The sequence below is a fragment of the Pristis pectinata genome, chromosome 7 (assembly GCF_009764475.1).
Source record: "Pristis pectinata isolate sPriPec2 chromosome 7, sPriPec2.1.pri, whole genome shotgun sequence".
Classification (NCBI taxonomy): domain Eukaryota; kingdom Metazoa; phylum Chordata; class Chondrichthyes; order Rhinopristiformes; family Pristidae; genus Pristis; species Pristis pectinata.
Window position 1 is genome coordinate 88,375,252 of NC_067411.1, and position 12,814 is coordinate 88,388,065.

A 12,814-nucleotide genomic window follows, 5' to 3' on the forward strand; every position below is an offset into this window, starting at 1 on the left:
CCTGCACACTGAATATGGTGTGGAATCTTTCATTCCACACATGAAGGCAGAAGGAACCATGATGTAATGCATTCAAATTTCTGTCCTGTTGTACACAAAGATCCTTCTGGAATGTGGTACAAACCTACCACTTTCTAACAAGGTGAGTGTGGAAGCAGTGCTTTCTAATTCATGAACAAGAACAAAAGAAATAGGCACAGAACCAGGCCATTTGATTCCTCGCGCTTTTTCCTTTCTTACATCATGGCATCTTTTACCTTGTTGTCACTTTTCTGAACCAAACCAATATCCCTAGAATCACTGAATATCTCAGTGTCTATGGATCTCCATCTTGAATTTACTCAGTGACTCAGCCTCCATGGCTCTCTTGGATAGAAAGTTCCAAAGAAATTTCTTATGTCTGACATGAATGGCCAGCTTCTTATTTTGAAATTATGTCTCCTGGCTCCAGACACCCAGCCAGGGGAAACATTTCAAGCCTAGTAAGAATTTTGCACGTTTCAGTACAATCACCTCTCATTCTTCCATACTTAAGATAGTACAGGCCGAGTTTGCTTAAATCTCTCCTCAAATGACAAACCTGCTATCCCATGAATCCAACTGATGAATTGTCACTGAAACTTTTTTCAGGTACATCCTTCCATGGGTAGGAAGACCTGTACACAATATGCCCTGACATAACTGGAGCAAGATGTCTTTTCTCCTTTACTTAAACCTTCTTGCAATAAAGGCCAACATAACATTTGCCTTCCTAATTTGCATGCTGAACCTACAGGTTAACCTTCAGTGATTTGTGAACAAAGACACCCCAATCCTTCAGAACACCAACTTCATTCAGTCTCACAGCATTTAAAAAACTCTGCTTTTCTTTTTTGCTGCCAAAGTAGATGATCTCATATTTTTCCACATTATGTTCCATCTGCCATGTCCTCACCCATTCACTTAATCTGCCTATATACCCCCAAGGCCTCGATGCATCCTCCTCATAGCACATACTGCTATCCAGTTTTGTATCATCAGCAAATGTGAATATATTACCCTGGATCCCTTCATCCAAATTATTAATACAGATTGTGGACAGCTTGTCTTCCCATACTTATCTCTGCAGCATCCCATAAGGCACAGGCTCCCAATCCAAATCACTTGTTTATTTACTCAGCTTTGTGTGTTAACCAATCCTGAATCCAGGCCAGTGTATTACCCCAATGCTGTGTGCTCTAAGCTCTTCTCTGACACTAAATCAAAAGGCTTTCTGGAAGTCCAAATATATCACATCAATTAATCCTCTTTCCTAATGGTCTCTGAAGACTTCAGCTCTGCCACTCTTGAGCTCGGCAGGAGAAATCACACTGCACAATTAAACTATGTGTTTAAACTTTCCTTCCATATATCAGTTATTTATCTGGAATGAAACCAGAATGTAAGTGGACTTGCATTAAATCAGCACTACAATATGCTGCAATAATGTGCTACATAGTTACATCAATATAGTAACACTGGAAAACTAGTTTGGACCTTTACTGCCCTCTGAGAATTCTTTTGCATCTCAAGTGATTGCAATTACAAATTCAGGAGCTTAGCAGGCTTGTGGAAACCCCAGAAAGTCTGCTGATGAACAGGAAGCAAACAAAACCACTGTACTGATCACTCCATCCAAAGGGCTCTAGCCTTGAATCCCTGCACCCCAGAACCTGTTTTCTTGTATATTTAAAAAGATAGCAGCAAAACACTTCATGGATTTGGAGGAAACACCCAGCTGGATGATTGGATTTAGAACAGAGAACATTACAGCACAGTACAGGCCCTTCAGCCCACGATGTTGTGCTGACATTTTATCCTACTCCAATATCTATCTAACCCTTCCCTCCCACATAGCCCTCCACTTTTCTATCATTCATGTGGCTAAATGTCCCTAATGTATCAGCTCCCACAACCTTTGGTGGCAGTGCATTCCACACACCCATCACTCTCTATGTAAAAAAAAGTTACCTCTGACATCCCCCTTATACCTTCCTCCAATCACCTTAAAATAATGGCCCCTTGTGTTAGTCATTTTCACCCTGGGAAAAAGTCTCTGACTGTCCACTTGAACTATGCCTCTTATCATCTTGTACACCTCTATCAAGTCACCTCTCATCCTCTTTCTCTCCAAAAGAGAAAAGCCCTAGCTCACTCAACCTATCCTCATAAGACATGCTCTCCAATCCAGGCAACATCCTGGTAAATCTCCTCTGCACCCTCTGTAAATCTTCCACATCCTTCCTATAATGAGGCAATCAGAACTGAACACAATACTCCAAGTGTGGTCTAACCAGAGTTCTATAGAGCTGCAACACCTCTTGTCAACCACAGTTCCTTCACTCTACCATCCTTACCCTGCCTCAATAGGACAAACCTATCCAGAACACCATGCAAGTACTCCCTAAACAACCTCCACATTTCCATTGTGCACTTCCCCAAGAACATCCGTTCCCAATTTACACTCCCAAGTTCCTGCCTAATAGCATCATCATTTCCCCCTCCCCCAATTAAATACTTTCCCATATCGTCTGCTCCTATCACCCTCCAAGGCTAAGGTAAAGATCAAGGAGTTATGGTCACTATCTCCAAAATGCTCTCCCACTGAGAGATCTAAAATCTGATCAGGCTCATTGCCTAGTAGCAGGTCCAGAATGGTCAGGAATCCTTCCTGGACACACCTAACAAACTCTGCCCCATCTATCCCCTTTACACTAAGGAGGTGCCAATCAATATTAGGGAAGTTGAAATCAGCCATGACGACACTGTTATTTTTGCACCTCTCCAAAATCTGCCTCCCGATCTGCTCCTCATTGTCTCTGCTGCTAATGGGGGGTCCGTAGAATACTCCCAATATAGTGATCGCTCCCTTCCTGTTTCTGACTTCCACCCACACTGATTCAGTGGACGATCCCTCCAGGACATCCTCTCTTCCTACAGCTGTGACACTGTCCCTGATCAGCAAAGCCACTCCCCCACCTTTTTTTACCTCCATCCCTGTCCCTTTTGAAACATCTAAACCCCAGAATATCCAGCAGCGATCCCTGCCCTTGTAACAGCCGAATCTCTGTAATGGCCACCACGTCATAATTCCACGTACTTACCTATGCTCTAAGTTCATCACCCTTGTTCCTGATACTTCTCGCATTAAAGTAGACACACTTCAGCCATCCAATTGACTGCAATTTTGCCCTTTCAACTGCCTTTCCTTCCTCAGTCTTTCTACACGCTGCATCTACTTGTACACTAAATGCACCAACCTCTGACCTATCACTCATGTTCCCATCCCCCTGCTGAACTAGTTTAAACCCTCCCCAACAGCTCCAGCAAACCTGCCCGCAAGAATATTGGCCCCCCCACCAGTTCAGGTGTAACCCGTCCTTTTTGTACAGGTCGTACCTTCCCCAGAAGAGAGAGATCCCAATGATCAACAAATATGAAAAACTGAAAAATTTATGTATTGGACTGGTTGTGTAAAACCAAAGCAAAATACCAGTGAAAACTGCTACCTGATCTGCTAAGTATTGCCCACCATTTTCTGTTTTTATTTCAGTTCTAGCATCTGCAGTTTTTGTGTTTTTTGTTTAATTTCTGAAGGGATATTTTTGTCTCTTTGTTGGTGGTTCACAGTTACTTAAACCACAGTGTTCTAACGTACAAACAAAAACATTCTTAGCTTGCATATCAGTTTTAAAGATATCTTTGCGATCAGTTTGCAAAACATATTTCAAATGACAACGTAGTTCTCAATTGATAACACAAATAAATATGCATTGCAATCCAAAAAACAACACTGGCCATTTTAAGTATAGCTCCCGCTGCTGGGTCTTTGCCTTCCAGTAACAGGATCCAGAACTTAAATTACTGCTTTGTGTTTTTCAACCTTGTTATAATCAACAAATAACTTGAATTGCCTTATAGTGAGGGACCTCACTTTCTCTAGTCAAATGAATAATTTCAGCATATCACCCTCTTCCACACCTACATTATCTGTCTTGGTCGCTGGATGACATGGATGTGGGAAAATAGTAAGAGGTAGGTGAAATACAACTGCAATTTTAATAAAGTTCATCAAAATAGTAACTTAGAGTATTTGGTACTTACTCAGATTTCTTTTCACATGCCGCTGTTGTTTCCTGAATTTTTTTCTCAAGTTCTATCATGATTTCTTCCTTGTTGGTAATGGTTTGTTGAGTTTGGATTAAGTCTTCAGTTGTTGTTTTTAGCCTATTATTGAAAGAACAAAAGATAATGTAAGAATTTCCACAGGTGACTGACCACAATTGCGGTAGAAAAGAAGCCACAAGAATTACCTGCAAAAGTACCAAAACGGACACAATCAGAACTATTAAATGCACTTACCAGAGATCAATAAAGAGCCTTGTCACACAAAATTGAAAATTCAAGATTCAGATTCCCATGTTTGTCAAATTGGATCATGTAATGAGAAATGTGAATAGCACACAACTGTGTTCTAGAATTTTAAGTTATGAAGGGAAAGTCAGAAAAGATTCCCATTTTCAAATAATATTAAAAGACACCCCAACACTGTCCTGGAAGTCCACATGTGTATGCATGCAAGAAGCAGGTGGAGGCTCAAGTGTGATACCACCATATTTAAGACACATATTAACAATTATCAGGAAGGTCTATAGTTGAACAATGAACATGGATGGAAAATAAGCCCAAATAAAAATTGGAAATTGATCTTCCTCCCTGAATTTTAAAAGTGACTTTGCAATCATTAGTTCATTATAAATGTGATAGATTCTGTAATTTGCATCCAAGGCTCAGTATGTTTTCTTTCAGTTTCTTAACATCAATTGTCTTTCAGGTACTTTGTATGAACAAAATGAGTTCCGACTTGAACATTTAATTATTTTTAATAACTGTTCTCAGAAATAAAAGCAAATACTTCCTTCGCTGCTGCTGTTAAATATCGAAGGCCCAAATGATTACTTTCTGAAATGTTGAGAAACTACATAGTAATGGCATAAGAACAAGATCTGAAACTTACGTTGTCTGTAAACTTTCTGCTGTTAAACTGTTCCACAAGATATCATTGGATTGAACATTTTCCATTTCTTCCAATAATAAAACATCAAACTCAACACTTGCCTCCCTAATTGGCTGTGACCTGCAAGAGAAGTCACACATCAAAAATAAAATTGAAGCATTTGTTAAACTATTTTTGACTGCTGCTTTTTTTTTACTTATTGACTATGGATTTGAATTACATAAGTGCAAAATTTTCCGATCAGAAAAGGAATGTCATTACAAAAGGAAATTCCTTATCAGTGAAGAAAATTTACAAACACACCCCAAAGCAAAATTTTCATTTTCAAAATTCATTTTCTAAACAGCATTTCTTAGTTTTCCAGTTTTCAGTTTTTTAATCTCAGAATTGTAAGATTTTGGAATCAACTCCTAAAGCCAGCACCTAGGGACAATCTAGGCTACACTTCAGGGCAGTACAACCTTTCAAGGTTGTCTGTTGACATTGACGTAAAAAGGTCCTCTCAATATCGCTCAAGCAAGAGCAATGAAGAATAATGCTTAATCCGCAGTTATGATAATCAAAATAGATTATTTATATCATTATGTTTTGGGGCTTTGATTTGCAGATACAAATTTCCATATTTTCCAAAAGAACAGTTGTGCAACTAAATAAAAATCATCAGGCTAGAGAATCTTGGCTATCTTGTGAATTTATCATATACCTTAAGATTATTTGTTTTTTTTTAAGTACTGGATTGAACAATAAATATATTACCTGTGATTTTCAATGAAGTGGTTGTACTCTGAGGTGGGGTTAATTTGTTCAACAGAATTTAGGACATCCTTGTGGATATTTACTATCTGTTCTGTCACAAGGCTAGTTATGTTTACATATTCTTCTAGAATTCCCTTTCTATGGAGGAAAGTGAAAACAAAAAGAAAGTTATCAGGTACAACATTATTTCACAAATGTTCAATTTTACTGTAAAAAATACATTGTTGCCACTTAGCAGGAGATAGCCTACTGGTAACATCCATCAAAGAAAATTGTACCACCTTTTTAGTCAATGTGAATTCCTTCACATCTTCATATCCCAATTTTACCACTGAATCCAAGAGGAGGCAGCAATAAGGCAAGTAAGATAATGCACAAAATTTCCAACAAACATAAAGGAGAATCATGGAGTAGCATAGCTTGGGAGTTTGAACTCAGCTGAATTTTAATCTTAGTATCCAGTGTCACCGTGGGGTTTTCACAAACCAGTACTTTGCTAAAGTAGGTTTCCCAGATATGCAGACAAATGTAGTCTCACTAGTGATCTACAGAAGGGTATAAAGCTGGCTTTAAATTAATTTAATATATATTCTAATATTTGATTACATGTTTTAATATGGGTGTTGTTGGATCATTGGTCCACAAATCATCAACAAACAGCAATCAATGCAAAGGTGAGGTGTGGTGAGAGAGATTGCCTTTAACACAAAACTTGATCCAGTGTGGCGGCCATGATAAACCTGAAATAGATGCAAGTCAGAGGGAAAATGCTTCCCTTGCCAGAGTGACATCTGACACAAAAGGAAGATGACTGTACTTGCTGGAGGCTGATCATCTCAGCCCTTTGTCATTGCTGCAAGAGTTCATACTTGCATTCCCCAAACATGTTCAGCTGCTTCATCAATGACCATTCCTCAAACAAGGTCCACTGTAAGGTGCTCCACTCCATTTCCAACTCACTAGATAACAAGGCAGCCCTTGACAAAATGCAAAACAAAAACCTAGGGAATATTCAGGCTCGGACTGATAGGTGAGAAGAATATATATACTAACTATGACACAGGAGGCAGCTGGGCCAATCCCTCCACAATGACTTCTCAGCAGAACAATCCCATCAGTCTCATCCCCACGTTTCTTATTTCTCTTGCAAAAGTGCAATTTATTCTCTCTCACATGCCCATTAATTCCCCTTTGATTCTTCTGCCACTTACCTAAACCAAGGGCCAATTAACCTACAAAGACATCTGAGTGCAAGAGGAAACCCAAGCACCTGGCAGAAAACACACAAACTCCACTCAGAGAGCAAGTCAGGATAAATTCTGTTTTCTGGAACTGTGAGGCAGCAGTGCTAACACAAGGATAAGTCATTATCTACAGTGAGCCTAATAAAACCGCAGTTATACTCAGTGGTATGAGCATTTACAAATTGCCCATAATCAACATCCTTGGGGAAAAAAATTATTTTTGGACAGAAACCTAATTGAACCAACCAATTAAATACAGTAACTACAAGAATAAATCAGTTGCTTTGAAATCCCAAACATTTCTTCATAGTTTTGTGTGGAATTGCCAGATCTCATGCTACCATTACATCAAGGCAACACTGAAGATCCATACTCCAGATCTACCTCTGTCTTTAGCCAAGCTGTTGCAGTACATTTGCTACATTAGCACCTGCCTGATAAAGTGGAAAATTGACAAGGTATTACCACTCCATCAATTTATTGGCAGAAACACACAACTATGAGTTTTACTGATAGATTTTTAGAGTTATGAAAGGAAAATATTGTTTGACTACTGTAATTCTTTGAGCATTTGACAGTTGATGTGGTGTACTTGGATTTTCAGTAAGCTCTTAAGGTCCTACACAGGATTGCTGAACAAGGCTGGGGGGGGGGGAGGGGGCAAAAGTCAGGGGTAATATACAGACTTGGACTGAGAATAGGTTATTGGAAAGAAAGCAAAGCACGGGACTCAACAAGTTGTTCTCAGGTTAGCAGGTTGTGACTCTTTGAGGACCAAAGGAGTTGGTGCTTGCGCCCAGCCAACCACATCAATGATTAGGCAGAGGGAACCAAATGTCATATTTCCAAGTTTGATGCGATATAATGCGTAAAATTACTTTGAAAGACATAGCAGAAAATATTTTCCTAAATGCTGAAGAGGCCGGGTAATGTTAATGTTCACAAAGATGAGGGGTCCTTTTCAGTGAAAGCTAACATGCAGGTGCAGCAAGCAATAAATAAGGGAAACGGTAGGCTGGTCTTTGTTACAAGAGGATTTGATTACAGGAATAAAGATGTCATACAAAATTATACTTGGTGAGACCATGTCTGGAGTACTGCTTACAGTTTTGGTCTCCCTACCTAAAAAGGGGATATTCTTAACAAAGAGGAGGTGCATCAAAGATTCACCAAGCTGGTTCCAGGGATAGTGGGTTTGCCGCATGAAGAGAGATGGAGTAAATATGGCCCGAATTCTCTAAAGTTTAGGAGAATGAGAGAAGATCTCATTGAAACTTTTTAAATTCTTAGAGTGGATCCAGGGAGGACCTTTTCCCTTGTTGAGGAGTCTAGAATGAGTGGTCACAATTGCAGAACAAGGGGTAAGCCATTTAGAACTGAGATGAGGAGAAATCTCTTCGTTCAGAGGGTGATGTATCTACAGAGCTCTCTACTCCCTAGGGTTATGAACATTCAGATGTTGAATTCATTCAAAACAGACTTCCATAGGTTCCTGGATATTAAGGGAATCAAGTGATATGGTGATAATGCAGGAAAATGTTGTGAGGTAGAAGATCTCTGCATTAATATTGAATCAGCTCAAAAGGTGCAATAGCCTACAGCTGCTCCCATTTTTTTTATGCTCTTACATTCTTTGCAATTAATTAAAATAAGCCAAATAAATCTGCTGCACTGATTGAATTACTATGTAATCACTTAACTCTCCAGAGATGGTTATCCATGTTTGTTCTTTTTGTCCTGTATTTATAATATAATATGGAAATAGTGAGCACAAACTTATTAGGTTCAATAAAAGGAAAAAAGGTAATAAAAATAACATTTAGAATTCCCAACCCTTTACTGCTATTCCATGATATCACATTTGACCTGCAACTCAACTACATTAATTTGCTTTTCCCTCCATATCCCTTAATATCCTGAATTGTCAAGCAATTAAAATTCCGCATTAATGATCGACTTAGTATCAACTGTTGTAAAGATGTGAACTTAAATGTTTTAAAATATTTCTTAATTTCAAACCTGCAAAGCCTGGTTTGTACTTAGAAGGGAAATCCCCAATTCTGAATTTTCTAATGACAATGCAGATGACGGGCAATCAGTAATGCTCCGTACAGTATTATTCAAATCATTCCTCAACCATCTAAATTTAAGACTGGTATAAAGTGAACTTGGATTCATTCTGAGTTAATGATAAGCTAGCTAATTAAACGGTTATACGCACATATTTTCCTTGAAGGCCATATGTCATAAATATTGAAGCACAAAGTGTGGGGAAATGGAATTAATTTTAAAGTTGTTCAAAGTAACCAGAAATATAATGATCCGACTGGCCTTTTGTGTTGAAAACCTATTTTAAAACAACCAGATATAATGTCCTTGCACTATAAACATTACATAGTAGGACACAGGCCAGATGGTAAGAAACATCCCCATAAGCAAAGGTCTCTAAAATTAAAGGACAAAGGGTTAGGAAAGGACGAAGAGTTTTCGGGGATCAGAAGAAGAATGTTTTTCACCCAGAGGACAGCTGGAATCTGGACTGCACTGTCTGAGTGGGTCTTGGAGGTAGAGTCTCTCACAACATTTAAGAAGTATCAAGATAAGCATTTGAGCTGCCAGGGCCAAGTGCTGGTGAAAAGGATTAGTATACATGGGTACTTGATGGTCAACACGGAGGACTGAAGGGCCTCTGTCTGTGCTGTATGACTATGATTCTACAACCCTATGATGGGGCTGATTGACAAAACATGTAAACCATAGCACAAAACACCTGACATTTAAACACAAATTGTCTCAGAACCAGACAATAACCTACAGATTTAAAAAGGACTTGGAAGATAGATTATGAAGTCAAGTTAATATTTCAAAACAGTCTAACTCAAGAAGCTACAGATTATCATTCAACACAAGAAGTAAATTCTATTATGAAATCCAAAAGATTAACCTGCTGTTAAGTGCAGATAACAGTTAATGATCGAGTTTAGAGAAGCAAATATGGCTTCCACTTCCATCTGAGATACCTACTGCTTAAAAAAAACAAATCACAAGTAGCACAGAATAAAATGCAGCATATGGACAAACTTGAAAAATAAGGAATTATTTTCTTCAGATGTAATGTAACTTGGCATTGGCTTGACTGTGGCTAGAGCCCATTATTTGTCCTAGAAGCAATAGTAAACAACTTCTAATTAGATAGCAAAAAATTGCTTGGAACGATTTCTTCAGTCTGTAAGAATCTTACAAAATATACATCAACTGCACTTCCTGTTCATTATAGGTATGGGAGCAACTTTTAAAGTATGTGCTGGCAGCAGGGACCCATTTTTAATTACATTAGTAGAAAAATCACAAATATCACACATCAAGTCTACAATTCTGATGGCCTTTGTTAAGGTGACAACCAGATTTCTAGCTCCCAGTTTTTGCAAACCAGGAATCATCTTCCAGGAGTGCTTGAATAGGTGAGCAAGCACAAAAGCTTGTCATATATAGTAATAAACAATCAGCTGGAGGAACTCAGTGGTTTGAGCAGCATCTGTGGCAGCAAAGGAACTGTCAATATTTCAGGTTGAAACCCTGAATCAGGATTGTCATAGATAGGTTGCATTTGGTTAACTCTGGTTCAACTTTGATAAGAACAAAGTTCTAAAATCCACAATGTGATATTGAGATATTTGTTTGGCATTGAAATCTGTGTCGATGCCAAACAAAAATAGAGGGCTATGGGTAAGCCTAGTAATTTCTAGGGTAGGGACATGTTTGGCACAGCTTTGTGGGCCAAAGGGCCTGAATTGTGCAGTATTTTATCTATGTTTCTATGATGCAAGAGAAACCCTGCAAGAATAATAGTTCAGAGGCCAGGCAGGTGGACAGAGAAAGTTGTGTTGGGAGTTTTGCAATGCCATGGAAAAGTTTGCATGAGAGAATTTTAATTTATTGCTTCATTGTTCCTGAACCACTACTTGGAATTAACCTTACGCTCGATCTTCTTTCTTATCCCTTCTTCATCTTGTTTCTCCATTTCCTCTTGTGGTAGATTAGATGGCCTTTGTGACTTGCAGAATATGATAATGTGCAACAAACCACTGAAAACCTAGATCGGAGTTCGAACAATTGTGTATAACTCTACCAGACCTGTCAGCCACTAGAAATGCACTCCTATGAAAAGCCCAATTTCATTTTATTGTGGCTAGGTTTCTAAAGAGGTCAGTCTCCTCAAGAATCACAAGGCTGAGTTAAGAAGACAACTATGTCAGGAAACTGCACACAAACTTGCTTTATTCCATGCCTATGATCACAGATCACCTGTCCATCAAAGAACTGAAAACTCTTCCTGTTACAAGGCATGACTGGTTTTGGAAGTAAAGTGTGGGCAGTCCTTCCATCTGGGGAAAGGAAATGATATGGTAAAGTATACCAAGTACACAACTGTTAATCAGGACCCCACATCAGAAAATTGACGTATTTTTAAAAAATTTTATTTACAGTGTGGTAACAGGCCCTTCTGGCCCAACGAGTCCGCACTGCCCATTTTAAACCCCCAAATTAACCTACCCGTACATCTTTAGAACGTGGGAGGAAATCGGAGCACCCAGAGGAAACCCACGCAGACATGGGAGAACGCACAACCTCCTTACAGACAACGACAGGAATCGAACCCCGATTGCTGGCGCTGTAATAGTATTGCGCTAACCACTACGCTACCGTGCCGCCCCTTGGTATTGGTCCATTTCTGCAAAGGGAGTATCCATGTACTGTTCAATCAACAGCAAAATGACTGATGTGCTCTCCCCTGCTGCAGCCTTAAGTGTTACTGGGGTTTTGAGTGGGTGGACAATTCTGAAAGGAGCCATCTTTCAGTATCACATACCAGACATACCCTTAATCCGATCTATTATCTGTCTTTTAAAGCACAGTTAAAAGGTCCCATTGGAATCTAGCATTTGCGATAATATTAATAGTTAACTAACAGATCAGTAATAGATCCTGAGCATTTTCCAAACTACTAGTGACTTCAGTTTAAAACATCTGAAAATGGGCATATAAAGTGCTGCATAAATGCAAATTATTTCTGGCTAAGTGAGAAAAACAGGTTTACTTATCTGTTGGATCTTTTACTTCTAGTTGTGTCAAGTTTTTAAATTTAACATTTAGTGTTTTGTGTTCTTTAGTCATAGAGTAAGAGCATGGAAATAGGCCCTTTGGTCCAACTCGTTCTTGCCGACAAAACTGCCCATCTAAGCTAGTCCCATTTGCCCATGTTTAGCCCATATCCCTCTAAACCTTTCCTATCCATTTGCCTGTCCAAGTTGTCTTTTAGATGTTGTCTTTGTCCAACTGTAGGAGAGATCTGAATTTACCATTTCCAATCTACGTGTTGCTATTTTTCCACTGAGGGCATATACTTCAAGTTACTTGTGTATGAACTCATTTTACATTTCAATTAACTTGCTTCGCATTAGGTACCAGAATGATTGGACTACTTTCTATCTTAATCTCTTAAGCCATTAAGTGGCACAGGGGCTAACTTAATTGAGTAGGTCCAGCTGAATGAGACAAATGTTAAAATTTATCACACACACACACACAAGGATTTTAAAACCGGTGGAACTGCATTGCTCTTTGGCCACTGAGCTCCCACTATTTTCATGCCATTTGGCATTTCTCTGTTTATTGGATACAGTTGTTATTTTCAACAAAAGACCAACATCTGTTTTGACATGGAAGATGAATTTGCGGAAGAAAATCTCTAGTAACTGAATATTTAAAACATTAGCAT

The 12,814-nt window shown here is 38.9% G+C and overlaps 1 protein-coding gene across 4 annotated transcripts in view; it reads right to left on the reverse strand.

Moving 5' to 3' along the window:
* fer (fer (fps/fes related) tyrosine kinase) overlaps window positions 1-12,814 on the reverse strand; it is a 116,550-nt gene that overhangs the window by 59,418 nt on the left and 44,318 nt on the right. For all 4 annotated transcript variants that reach the window (XM_052020108.1, XM_052020106.1, XM_052020107.1 and 1 more), the window contains 3 exons: window positions 5,792-5,929; window positions 5,036-5,155; window positions 4,123-4,245 (listed from right to left, as the gene is read on the reverse strand). In XM_052020108.1, coding sequence (XP_051876068.1) covers window positions 4,123-4,245; window positions 5,036-5,155; window positions 5,792-5,929 — 381 coding nt within the window. The remainder of the gene's footprint in view (window positions 1-4,122; window positions 4,246-5,035; window positions 5,156-5,791; window positions 5,930-12,814) is intronic.